Source organism: Protomyctophum bolini, assembly GCF_963924005.1.
Source record: "Protomyctophum bolini genome assembly, chromosome: 12".
Taxonomy (NCBI): domain Eukaryota; kingdom Metazoa; phylum Chordata; class Actinopteri; order Myctophiformes; family Myctophidae; genus Protomyctophum; species Protomyctophum bolini.
In genome coordinates, this window is record NC_137873.1 from 41641503 (window position 1) to 41655550 (window position 14048).

The following is a 14048-nucleotide window of genomic DNA, read 5'->3' on the forward strand; positions in this document are numbered from 1 at the left end:
CTGTTCCTATAGAGAGTATATGCACATGCATGAGTTTCCCATCAGGACACGACCCCCTCATCTGGACTGAGTGGCAGAACATTGAGCAGCATGCATGGAGTGTTGGGAGTTTGGAAGCGCTCGTTGGAAATCACTCAACCGCCCTGCCGTACTACCTGTTTCTAAATGTCACATAATGCAGGAGGCAGCAAAATGTCGTGTTATGTTAAAAACAAGCACTTCCAAATACTGACACAAAAATAATCAAATGCAGGGCAATTCTTGACAGACTCATAACGTTTCTATTATATGTGGATTTTCATGAAACAAAAACTGTGCAGATAGAAAGAGGATAATTCAAGCTTTTCGTTCAGCTGAAATGTTGGCGAGTTTAACATTGTTTAATGCAATCAGACAGGACTTTTCTGTTTGGATGAATGGGCTGTCAAGACAATTTTGAGACAATGAAGGCATATAGGGTGCTAACTGCTGCTTTCCGAATTATGCTATGCTATAATACAGCCACAAGGTGTCGCTTAAGTAACATCTGGTGCTAAACAATGTTGTAAGTGGTTTGCTGGCCATTGGTAATAAACAGACAGCAACATAACTAGATAAAAGGGGAAGTACATTATACTAATTTGTTTAACAATGATTCTTCTTTTTTCCAGCGGATTGAGCTGGCCTCCTCTGTCATACCTCTGGTGGTCTAGTTCTAGTAGAGGGTGTGTGTGTGTGTGTGTGTGTGTGTGTGTGTGTGTGTGTGTGTGTGTGTGTGAGAGAGTGAGTGAGTGATACATAGGCCTACAGACAGAGATGGGGATCTCTCTGTCTGCCCTAAAAGCAATGATCTAATCATTTGGATGGAATGCGGTGTCATTTGAATGATCATACATTTGATACATAAACTGATAACAAATGTAACTATTGTCTAATGATCATTGATCAGAGTATATGACACTGTCAGAATAACCTTACATCAAGCTGGCCATGACAATAATATGACCGTAGTTTAACCTCTGAACATTCAACAGAGTTCATCTTACACATGCTATACTGTCTCACACTTAACTGCACGAAATATGTTTGTACTGAAATAATTTAACAATTAAATAATCTTTTTCTTTTTTTCCCTTGCTTGATTTTCACTTTAGGGGCTGCATTTCACCACTAAACCACTCATCCCTAAACCTCCTTTTTTTTTTTTATTACTATTTTGCTAAACATTTTTGAATAGTTAAAATGGCCAGTGTACAAGCTCACAACGTGTCAATGTAGATTCAAAAATGTTTTTCAAAATAGTAAAACAAGGCAAAGAAGTTTAGGGATAAGGAGTTTAGCAGCGACAAAAATGGAGCCCTACGTCTTTTATTCCCTGCCAGGAGAAACCAGTCTTTCCTGGGGTTTTTCCTGAAAGTTACACAAGGTGTCCAGTGACACAAGGTGTCACGCCTGCCATGCACAGTCTGGCATAGACAAGATGAGTCACAAAAACAAACCTTTGTGCTAGGTAGAGCATGAGGAAGCACTAACTGAAATGCGTTGTTCACGTCATTTTGCATTTAACATCCTTGTTTGTACAAGCGTAGTGTTTTTTTATGCAGCGAGTGTGCAGTTACTACAGCATCACAATCATTTGTGGCTAATTTTGAGTTGGTTTGTATGTTATGGGTTCAGATATCACTGAATACACAAGTAGGCCTACCAGGATATACTGTACTGAATTATGTAAGAACACTTGAGCACACTTCATGTACTGTCCTTAAGGAGGAGACAAGTCTCCTGTGGAGAATCTTGAATGTAAACCTGCAACCTTACATACAACAGCTGTCCAGCTTTTTCACTTTACTATTAACACATTTCATAGTAAATTTCATGTTTCCTGAACACACTGGGATCTTATAAATGGAGATAATAAATATATTATCATTATTACCTTATATTAGACTCACAGGGGAAATTCAGTTTTTCATCTTCACCCAGCTGATGGCTGCTCAGATGGTTATAAAGATAATTTACTGTATGTGTCTGGTTCAGGGACACTTCAACACATAGACCAGGGCCGGGAGGCGAACCGGTGACCTTCTGAAAATGTAACAGCATTAGTTTCGCACGAAAAACACTCACTGGGCTAAAGTCAGCCATAGCTGTCGTCACAAAATGTGATGAGGTCATGGCCGAGTGTTTTTCGTGCAAAACGAATGCTTGGAATGGGTTCAGAATCATGAAACCCCCTATAGTTTGATAAGTCACATGCTACTTAAAGCATAATGACATTTAGAAAACGTTGCCATATTGTAAATGGTATGGACACCATACAAGTGGCGATAACTGGCATTAAGTTACTGAATTGGAAGATGTATCATACCAAAATCTAAACTAGAGAGTAGAGACCTGTAGGAATCTTTTTTTTTTAAAAACGCTCACCTTAAGTGGTACCAAGTTGTGAAAATATCAGTGTTGGCCTCTGCACTAATACAGAAATATACAAAATGCAACTATAGGAGTCACACATCAGAGACAGATAGATCTATGGAAGCCTAGCCAAGTAGCCATGAAGATGGAGGAACAATGAACTAAGTTTAGCTTTAATTGGAACCACACCTGTTTTCACACAACATAATGAAGCTGTGAGATGCAAGGTGTGAAGATAACTGCATAACCACGGGGTCCCTGCAGGATATTACATTATGAAGAGGCCCCTAGCTCCTTTCCCCTCAACACCTCCCAGCCTCAACAGAGATTCATATGCTCTAGTTAGTAGGGTCTAACCCCAAAGCAACTAGGCGGTTTAACGTCAAGTTAAATTACGTTTTGTTGTTTTTAGAATTGAAGTGCAGTTGGAAGTGGACAAATAGAACTTAACTCAATAACTGTTCTTTCTGCTCAACCCATTTCCATAACGTGATCTAATGAAATCCCGGAAACTGACGAAAGAGTTTAGACTGTTGATTAACGTCTTGCACCAACACCACAGTTTTCATCACAGCTGCCTTCTGAAACATGTTACTCAGACTCAGGCTACCGGCAAAGGTGCCTGGACCGCTGAGCCACGGCCCAGGCCAATTGGGCACTCACTTTATGCACGCACATGAGTCATAAGGTATGAAGGCGCGGGCCACACTTTGGACACTCCTGACCTGAGTGGCTCCAAGGAATACACATGCAAAGAATAGTTGGTCACATTGAGCATTTTGTATTAGCCAATCAGCATTGTGTACACATGTAAAGTGATGTAGTTTCCAAACATCTGTGTCAACACTTCCCCCCTTGCTTAACTGCAAAGACATGTTAATCAGCTGGTCAGAGACATGCAAAGGGTAGCCTTCATTGACCCGACAACTGGAGTCAAATGAGCTAGACATTATTGTAGTTTTTAGCAATGTAGGAATATAAAACTAAATAAACCCTGCACTCTTCTGCTATCCTTTAACATGATACAAATCAAAAGGTGATTTTAAAATATGTTGCACTCTTTGTTGAGGGTATTATACATACTGTATATTTTAAGGCATATTTCTTCTTTGGTATGTATATAGCAAACAGGGACAAAGGTTGTGTGTTGCACTAGAATCAGTAATGTCGTGTGTACCAAAGCAATTGACAATAAATGCTTCTGTTGATTGCATTAAGCAATGATAGACATATTCCCATGTGTCCTACTGTCCTTACATTACAACATAGTGATGGTTCTAAAGTACGTTAAGCTAGTTGAATGAAGAACTACAATGTCTTCATAAGCATTGAAAGGTAGACATATAGCACTCACTTTCAACCCAGAGTGGCTGTATATTTGGGCACCAGGTGAAAATGATCGAAAATAGTTAATCTACAAGATAGGCTATTTTCATGGCATGACAGCGTCGTACGATGCATTATAAAATAAGGCGTGTTGGTCTTAATGGAGTGTTGCAGAGTAGAAAACATTAACAGCACCAGATAGGGTCTGGCAGAGCAGACGATGGGCTACTGACCAAGGTTTGAGCAATAGAGGGTATGAGTGTGACATCATCATCAAACCCGGAAGTCATGCAAGAACACCTACTGAGTGGCAAAAAACTACTTTCTGGCCTTGACAGCCCATGCATCCACACAGAAAAGTCCTGTCTGATTACATTAAACAACATTAAACAATGTTAAACTCACTTTGCATGTTGCTTTTCCACTCGATGTGCCATTCACTTTAAGCATGCGCATACCGTCTCTAGTCTATAGGAAGAGATACAAGGAGTGGAGAATAAACAATGGAGAGAGGGAGAAATAAAAAGACAATTAAGACATTGCTGTACACTACAGTATACACTGTGAAATATATTCAGGGATTTTTAGTTCATTTTATTTTCAGTTATAGTCTCGCCCTGTGATATTAATATAAACAAAAGAACTTCACAAATCTATTGACTTTCTGTTCACTTTAATTTAAAGTTTTAAAGGTTTACTCAAGAGATATAATCAGAATCCATACTAATGTAACTGGACAAAAATGCCAAATGGAAGAAAGAAAACATGTTAAAATCTTGTCTTTGAAAATACAAACTTTTCACAATAGCAATTTGTTAATACAAAATATTTATACAATGTATACACATTATTTGCTAATACTTTTCTGATGACTAACCTTGCTGTATCCTAGCATCAGAAATAGGCACAGTAGAACACAGCTAAGGTCATAGCTATACGCCTGTAAACATTTCAGTTAAAAAAGGCACATGATTTCTTCTCTTAATTTTCCATAAAAGTGCAAAAACTAGTAACACTGCTGAGTAAAAAAGAAGAAAAGAAAAGAATAGAAAAGAAAGTGCAAAAACTAGTAACACTGTCGAGTAAAAAAAAGAAGAAGAAAAGGAAAGAAAAGAAAAGAAAAGAAAAGAAAAGAAAAGAAAAGAAAAGAAAAGAAAAGAAAAGAAAAGAAAGCAGAGAAAAACATCCTCCCCCCAAACGGGAACAATAGCTATGTTAAAAAATATGATTATGCTTCTGTAAAAGTACAGATAGCTGGATGGATGGTTAGGTTTGGATGGATGGATGGATGGATGGAGACAGGACAGAGAAAAGGGACAGGCTGTTACTCATCTGCAACCATCAGTTTGTCCTTTGGGAGTGAAACGTTTTTCATGTGATCCCCTCTCTTCTCGTCACAGTACATTTCTAGCCTCTCTCTACAGTGTGATCACTACAACATTGCACCACATGACAGCCGTGTGTGCACAAGACCACTTAAGGACAAAATATTGTGTGAAGCGTGGTTGAGTGAGTCCATTCTGTGGCGTTAACATCAGCCTAAAGAACTTACATTACTGTATAGCCTCGGTACCAGGCTTTCATTGGCGGCGGCACAAAAAATGGAAGCCTGGAGGAACGCATTGGCCTCTCTGGTCTAAAAGTGGGAGTCAACCCTTCCGGGAGAGGAGGGGCCGGGGGTGACTGACAGATCGGTGAGATGATCCAATCAGGGCGTGTGCAAATCTCTGCCGCGACCCGCCCCCCTCTAGACCATAAACCTAACACTTTAGCTCAGGCTACCGTATATATGCACAAGTGCAAACATGGCCACCACCAGCTACCCATCAGACACTGGGATCAGTGAACTATGGGAGGAGACTGTGGCGTCTCTGCTTGTGTCGTTGGGATGATGTAACAGTGAACTATGGGAGGAGACGGTGGCGTCTCTGCTTGCGTCGTTGGGATGATGTAACAGTGAACTATGGGAGGAGACGGTGGCGTCTTTGCTTGTGTCGTTGGGATGATGTAACAGTGAACTATGGGAGGAGACTGTGGCGTCTCTGCTTGTGTCGTTGGGATGGAACGGTGAACTATGGGAGGAGGGGGCGGTGGCGTCGTTGGGATGGTGGAACAGGCTGGGAGACGCGGCGATGTCGCCCGTGGCGTGCACGGCGATCTGCTCCAGGAGACTCTCGGACTGAAGGAGCTGATTGGTCCACTCCCGGCACGCGTCCTCGATGTCGGGGCCGTCCCCGCCCAGATCCGGAGGTAAGAGGGACACGGCGAAGTAATCGGTCAGCGTGTCAACGAAGCCGCGTCCATGCATATGGATCTACACAGGGAGAGACACACAATCTAGAGCAGGGGTTTTCAACATTTTTATACCACGTACCACCTCAGAAAACATCTGTCTCTCCAAGTACCACCATAAATCATTCGAAACTTCGAAAATTCGAAACTGGCTCTTAACCCATTCTGACCTGAGATCAGATTCATACGAGGTTTCCACTGGACACACACTGGTCTGATTAACCCATTCTGACCTGAGATCAGATTCATACGAGGTTTCCACTGGACACACACTGGTCTGATTAACCCATTCTGACCTGAGATCAGATTTAAAAAAATGTCAGTCGTTCTTCGATTTTTCAAAAATAGCAGACCTACAAGCTCATAGCGCGCCACTCGGTGGCGCGCTATGAGCTTGTAGATCTGCTATTTTTCAATAGCTAAAGCATAACGTAATGCTAACACCAAAACGGGTTCCCGGCCAGAATGGGTTAAAATCTGATTCCCCCACCCACCCCTTTTCCCCCTCACTGTATATGTTTTGACCTCTTTTATGATGATTTCCTGTTTTTGGCTATATAGAAGTGTCTATTTGTACGTCTCTAAATGTTATGATGAATTGAAAACGGTGGACCCTCTTGTAAACAAGTGCAATGCATCAACCACCAGCCATCAATACATTAGCAAGCATGGATAACCAGTGTACTGTGTGTACCGTTCATATCTATGTCAGATTACTGCAATGATTATTAACTAGAAAGGTGTCGTTGCCGCAGTCGCTTTTACATAGGCCCCTCCCTAATTTGGAAATTTCTATATAACGCTTGAATAGTTTGGTCTTCTGCCCCTGCAAGACAATTTATGTCATAAACGATTGTAAAACATCGGTTGCGTAACCATTAACCAACAACAGCCAAATAGCTACTACAAACGTTATGCAAAGCTCTGCCAATCACAGCAGAAGTTAGGTAGATTACTCCGGAAGAATAATGATAAAAAGGTGTGACAACGTACGTGACACTACATATTTCTACAACGTGTTTTACATTGGGAGGCTCGAGAAGAAGACATACAAAACCCTTTGACATTTTCTGGGGGACGTCGGTTTAGTCATAATTCCTTGGCCCCCTCCTCAAAGGTAGAACAACCAGATTCGGGTAGAAAACCAACAAAGTTGTCATTTAAAAGTGACTTAAGGTGTCAACAGGGTCACAAATGACATCTGTTGGATGAACATCATCAGTGATTGACAGCCCACAGTACACTGACCCTGGATCTGATCTTGTCTGAGAGGAAGGGGCGGAGCATGGCGAAGACCGGCTGGAAGAACATCGGCTCGTTGATCAAGTGGATCCCTCTCACCTTCAGAGGGAAGGAGTCCTGGAGAACGCACACGCACGCGCACACACACGCGCACACACACACACACACACACACACACACACACACACACACACACACACACACACACACACACACACACACACACACACACACTCAACCTGAAAAGGTGGCTAAAAACAATTCAAATCTGTAATCATGAGTAACTATCAGCACTAATTAGTATTCGTGTCATTTCTCTTTGCATTTGATCCATGTTGATCTGCATTGTATTGTATTGTATTGTATTGTATTGTGTATGGTCATGGTGTTGGATGCCTGCACATATGCACACATGGCATCAACGCATGGTGTTGTGTGCAGGCAGGCACCCTGCACTTTGTCTTTCTTTTAACTGTTTGTATGGAGTGTTAAAACAGTCACATTACACCAACTAACCAATCACCTGACGGGTTGTATCGAGGTTCCGTTGGTTCGACACCAGGCATTATAACTAACCCTAACCTAAGCACCGTTTTGGGTTATCGGGTTACCGTCAGACTAATGTAACGGGCAGCCCCCCCTGTAACAGTCCATGTCCATCCATCAATTACCACAGACACAGACTATAAAAACCGTCATATACAAAAATGTGGAGTTAGAGATCATACACAGCTGGTTAGCACGCCATAACATGAGTACACTCTGGTTAGTTAGCCGGGTACTCCGTGGTCGTGGATCTTGCATATTTAATTTGCTGCGGTTTGCCTTCACACTGTCATCACACAGCAGCGGGGACCTTTATCAATGTGTTCCATTCATAAATAGCCGACACAGTGAAATCTATGGTGATGAAATCCTACTCATAACGTGCATGTGTCGTGCCGTCTGGGACTGGATCATTTCATTTCATCATTTTCAGGGCTTCAGTCTCCTCATTCGACCACGTCTATCCACGGTAACGGGACATCTTTGCGCTGCGTAAAATATGCCTTCTCCGTCTCCAACTGTGTTCAGCTCCTCACCCGCCACACTGTTTGCTTCATTTCCTTTATTTGCTGCGGATTGCATTCCCACCTGCACCGAATCGAAATCAAGTGCGATTGGAAGTGAAGCGAAACCCGGGTTTTTGGTCGAAGTAGAATGTTGTTATTTGATGCGCATTAGGATTCGAATGAGCCTTCACACCTGCCAAACAAAGCGCACTTTCGGACAATGCGCAGCAGGATTCGTTTTAATCACAGTAAAGCTTTCTGGTGTGAATGTCAGCTTACTGTCGTAGCAAAAATAGCAGCTCTACAAGCTCAAAACGCATCGAACTGCGATACATTTTGAGCTATTTATAAAACGACAATTAACATTTGAATAGCTTCTAATTTAGACTCAAGTAATTAAAGCGAGTCATGTTTTCAAAGAGAGTCATATTTGCATCTTAGAAACTGTAACAGCTGAAATCAATGTTATATCAGTTTTCCGATATGATACTAGGGGCCGCATTAACTGAAGGTGGGGGCCGTATGTGGCCCCCGGCCTGCCAGTTGCCCATGTATGGCGTAGTCAACGGTACATTATGGTTAGCAGCGTTACCATGAGCACAGAGGATATCTTCCTGGCGAGGGAGGGGTTAAACTGGATGGCGTGGCTGAAGCTCCACCCCTCCAGGTCAAATATGACCTTGAGGCCCCGCCTCTGGGTCTCTGCCTCCCTGGAGATGAGCTCTGATGTCATCATGCTGATGCTGAACACCTGGAAGGCTGACCACTCTTTGGGGTTCCACTTACCTAAAGAGACGCACGCACACACACACACACACACACACACACACACACACACACACACACACACACACACACACACACACACACACACACACACACACACACACACACACACACACACACACACACACACACACACACACACACACACACACACACACACACACACACACACACACACACACACACACACACACACACACACACACACACACACACACAAACAGTCTATACAATGGAAGTACTGAAAATGCTAAGAAAATAACCGCCCATTTCCCTTTCACTTTGCAGTCGAGCAAATATTAAATAAGTCATACTGGATATCAAATTAGTCAAAGCCTGTCTAGCTTGCTGCTTAGGAGAAAATGCAATTAAAGAAAGATTAGTTTTAAATCACATTTTCGTGAACACTAACTGGTCGAATACCCTGCAGGTCTGAATAGCAGAAGACAGCTTCCAGTTTTAAGACTTTTACAAGGTGTATAGTTATACAGACTATACTCCTAGGCCAGTACCCGCTCCAGTACCCGCTATTTCACCCATCCTCCACGATCTACACTGGCTCCTATCAATCCACTACAAAATCCTGTTCACCACCTACAAGGCACTCAATAATCTGTCTCCCCCTACCTCTCTGATCTTCTCCAGACCGCACCGGTGGTCGGCCGCGGAAGCAGTTGGAAAGTGTCTGAATGAGTCGCTTGCCACCAAGCTCCCGTCAATATCGCTGTGCCGACTGGTCGTAACCCGTTGATGAAGAACCGAGGCGAGCATATTCGGTCGGAAGCCGTCGATAGCCATGTGGTGGTTAGTGATGAGGGCTAAATATTACACTGTAGAGTGGACCTCTAGTCTGCTCGTCATGTTTCAGGGCTGACTAGTACTGGTGTAGTGTGAACTAGATACCATATTCTCAATCTCAACTCCTATACCAATCGATCAACTCCAAAGCAAGGTTAGCACAAAAATGCAATGTGTTTTGTTTTTGTTGCGGGATGCAGAGGCTCTGGATTCTGTGAGTGAAACAAACGACCATGGGTCTATGAAAACAACCCCAAAAGAAGCAACCAGTTTCACCACTTGAGCTCTAGTATTACATCAGCTATTTTCAAAAGTAATCTTGAAAGCAAGCCCAAGTGAAAGCAACCTCGCAACTATGAAATATTGAAGCTATTTTACAGGAAAACTAGCCCAAAGTCACTTATAATGAGCAAAAACCAGTGTTGCAGGCTACTTTGCATGCGCAAAAACAACAATTAATCGCCCGACTATTTTGTGCTGAACTAAATGCTAGTCTGTTGCAATGTGTGACAGTTCGAAGTAGTCTTGGACGTTTGGACGTAGTCTGAACAAGTCTGTTTGGTGGGGAAGGAGTGGACCTTACACATTATGTCCCCTCCTGTTCCACATCAGGTGAAGCCAAACTCCTGGAGGTCGGCCAAGTCCGAGTAGAACCGTACCTGTACCTGGGGGGACTGGGCTTTTTTCTGTTGCTGCCCCCTCCCTCTGGAATGCACTCCCGGTCCCCGACTCCCCAAACATATAAAACATGCCCTCTCCGGTAACAGGTCATCTCGCCCCTTTGCCAACTTTGAACAAAACAAAAGGGGCGAGCAGTCTCGTATTCCCCTCTCCCTCCCCTCCTTCAAAGCACACCGCTTCAAGTCAAGATAGCGTTTCCCGGCTGAGGTCTAGTTAATAACTTAAGATGTCTCAACAACCCATGCTTAAGCTGTCTTCATAAGGTCATTTTCGTCATAAAGTTGGTTCCTTCCTTTTCTTTATGTGAAGCGACTTTTGGTTACTTTGAATCTGATCAATCAACAAATAACTGCTGAGATAAAGGAGTAACCGAGACTAAGAAAGTATAATGAAAGCAAAGGGGGTATAACCTTCATAATAGGATGTTTATGGTCAATTATAAAGAAAAATCCTGTTTGTCCATTATGATGTGGCTTGATTAGATCTCTGGCTCAATCAGGAAGTTGAGGTAAATGAAGTCAGAGACACTTGAGTGCGTCCAAGACAGAAGCAAATTGCTACATTACATTATACTTCTGCAATCCAACACAAGTCCATAGCCTACAGTAGGTATCATCATAGTCACAAGCTTACTCATAACAAATAAACACCAAGCCAGCATGAAGTGGCATGTTGTTGTTTCTATAATATCCAGAGACTGTCGGAACATATCATGAAGCCATACAGTATGACATATCGTGGATGAATTACACCGGAGACAAGAAATGTATCCTCCACAGTTACCTTGAAAATAGTGCTGATGGCTGGAACATATTAAATGCAACTGAGAGCTAGCGACACTTGGAGAATCTACTGTATGCAAAACTATAGTCAATCAGAGCCGGCTGCCTCCCTTCTTGTGGCTTTTATTTGCTCAAAAGTGCAGCTTATTTATTAAAAGGTAGGATAGCAAGGACATGATAAAATCTGATTGATCCCCAGTGGGGACATTCTATTGTATGCATGATACAGTCAGAATCAGTGTGGTTTGTCTATTGATGGTTGACTGACTGACTATTTACGACTTCTGTAGCCTATCTGTGGTCATTTCTTATCACCACCAAGCAATTATTGGACCATGTCCATTGTGGACAAAGGTGACTCATGGAATAACACAGCGCAGCACTTTGGCCTATATTCAGTCTAACTGAATAATTAATACTAGTAAAAAATGTTTCAACAAATGAAACACAAAATAACATTTTCCTTACTTTGACATTCTGTCATGCCTTGGATTTATTCCATGGAACTTGTCTTGCAAAAGAGTATTGTCAAGCAATAGGGCAGCTATGTGTGTAATAATAAACTCTAGAATGTTGTGTGCAACACATCGCTGTATGTTGTTGGCATAATGTTGTCCGCGCCTGCGGCTCGACGGATCCTCACCCACCACCCCAAGGTCATATGGAGACCTCTAAACTAGGCCTTAGAGATGGTCGCCCGTTAAGATCACACCACCATCTGTGCCACGTATTGGAGATTAGGGGCGACAGTAATCTGATCCGATCCACAGGACACACACACTGACTACACCAACTCACCGATCCGGTACACCAGAACCCTGCTGCCGCTGTGGTCCCTCCGGGGCAGCACCGCGTGGTAACCGTTGTTTAGGAGACCAAGGACTGAAGTTGGAGACAGGCTGGTGCTGATCTCTGGACTCTGTCTGCGCCACCGCTGGTAGTTCAGTAACAGCTGGAGAGAAGAGGTGGAGGTTCATTCAGATGGATAGATGGATGGACGGACTGAGACTGAGGCATAAATAGCCTTAGCTCTGGACCTCTGATACATGGCTCTAATGTCAGACCTTATCCACTAACTTACACACTGTCAATAGTCAATAATCAGTAGACTGTCAGCCAGTTGTGTCCTCCTGGTTAACAGGTTGATATTGAATCACTTTAACCTTTTTTTTTGTTGATAGATCCACAAGAAAGATTACACACATTTTGACATTTATGTGGTGAAAAAAGAAAAAAATATCTACATAGGCCTACAAATCTAATGTGCTAGGATGGTTTGATAAATAATTGCAACTCCTTGCCAAGCAATGTTTTGTACAAAAACATACATTCAAAAGATGTTTTGTATATTAAATATTGAATAGTGTTGTGCTTTTTGTTGTTGTGTGGGTGAATGAAGTTGTTGAGAGTGTATTTGCTCTGTAGAACAAGTGGGTCAAGAAACAATTCAGGCAAACTGTTAATTACGACCTACATTGCTGCAGAAAGAAAAACTCAGTGACACACTGAATGTTGGCTGCCCCCCTTTTATACAGACTTGGCACCGTCCCCAAGTATGTCTCGCTGCAGGCTGCAGCTCGTATTATTATTTAAAACCAATAAAGCGGCCGAGCGTGAAACATGTTTTTGTAGCTGTGTCAGTCCGTGTGGTGTGATGTGATGTATGAGATCCAGACCAGATCACCTTTAACGCCGGCTCTGCGTCAAAGTCTCTAGCCCGCAGAAACTTGACCAGGAATTGGTCCGAGAAGTCCGGCGTGTTGTCCTCCGCCTGCAGCTCCGCCTGCGCCGCCTGTCTCATCCGGGCCACATGCGGTCTGACCAGGCTGGAGTCCAGCGGTAACTCGTTCAGTTCGGATCCCGACAGGCGTCTGTCATTCTCCCCGGCCGCCTGCTCGGTAGCGCTAACGCTCATGACGGCTGCTGCTGTGCCGATCATCACCTAGTATTTCATAATCGTGGCATAAACAGGGTCGAAGTTATACTGTAACCCAGAGCAAACTTTAAAGAGAAAGGGGGCGGTATAGTAGGCTAGGTCTAGAGACAAAAAAAGAGCGCTCGTCGCTCTCTCTCGTTGTGTAATGTGTATCATAATAAATAACCCAATAGACAGCCAAGCCAACCCCTAAGCAGTAAGCATAGCAGCATTACTTCGAATATTACCATATTGTTGTTCAATATTCATCTGCATTGGTTAATTTTTGCAGTGATCTCGGCCACATTTTGATTTTTAAGACCCTGAATAAAATCATACAGGTATTTACTCTTGACAGCCTGACAGGGCTGTGTAAGGTAAGGTAGGTGTGCAGATTAGATGCGTTCCATTTAGAGCTATGTTACACCACGACAACTTCCGGGGCATGAATGCAGACCAGCCTCTCGTCTTTAGCTACTCACCAAAACAAAGACGGGTTCTGACATTTTAGATCGAAAATAGTTTAGTTGCATCTCCAAGGAAGGAGTGTGTAAATAAAACAAGTAATTAAGAAATCAGACAAGTAATTGAGTGAGTGAAGGCTAATATTAATCTCAATATATCATTGTTTGTTTGTCCGTGACATCATTAAATAAAACAAATTAATTGTCCGCCAATAAGCCTGCTCAACATGACTAGACTGAAAACACCTGAAAGCAGCGTCCACTGTTCAGGAGCTTTTAGGCTTCTACTGCCATGCCACCCACTGGTCAACACGTG

General features: G+C 42.9%; 1 protein-coding gene across 1 annotated transcript; it reads right to left on the minus strand.

Annotated features, from left to right (window-relative positions):
* Window positions 1-4386: 4386 nt before the first annotated feature.
* ttpa (tocopherol (alpha) transfer protein) lies at window positions 4387-13289 on the minus strand. Its single transcript, XM_080777747.1, has 5 exons — window positions 13038-13289; window positions 12152-12305; window positions 8899-9092; window positions 7261-7371; window positions 4387-6034 (listed from the first exon to the last, which is right to left on the minus strand). Exons 1-5 carry the CDS (start codon window positions 13266-13268, stop codon window positions 5540-5542), a joined length of 1185 nt encoding a protein of 394 aa, XP_080633873.1. The 5' UTR covers window positions 13269-13289; the 3' UTR covers window positions 4387-5539.
* Window positions 13290-14048: the final 759 nt, after the last annotated feature.

What these genes read in the sequence shown, in the direction of transcription:
- ttpa (XM_080777747.1), bottom strand. Translation starts at nt 13,268, where the DNA reads ATGAGCGTTAGCGCTACCGAGCAGGCGGCCGGGGAGAATGACAGACGC. An exon ending in ACGCAGAGCCGGCGTTAAAG is followed by an intron (nt 12,306 to 13,037) that starts GTGATCTGGTCT and finishes TCTTCTCTCCAG; the next exon opens with CTGTTACTGAACTACCAGCG. An exon ending in AGATATCCTCTGTGCTCATG is followed by an intron (nt 7,372 to 8,898) that starts GTAACGCTGCTA and finishes TGCGTTCTCCAG; the next exon opens with GACTCCTTCCCTCTGAAGGT.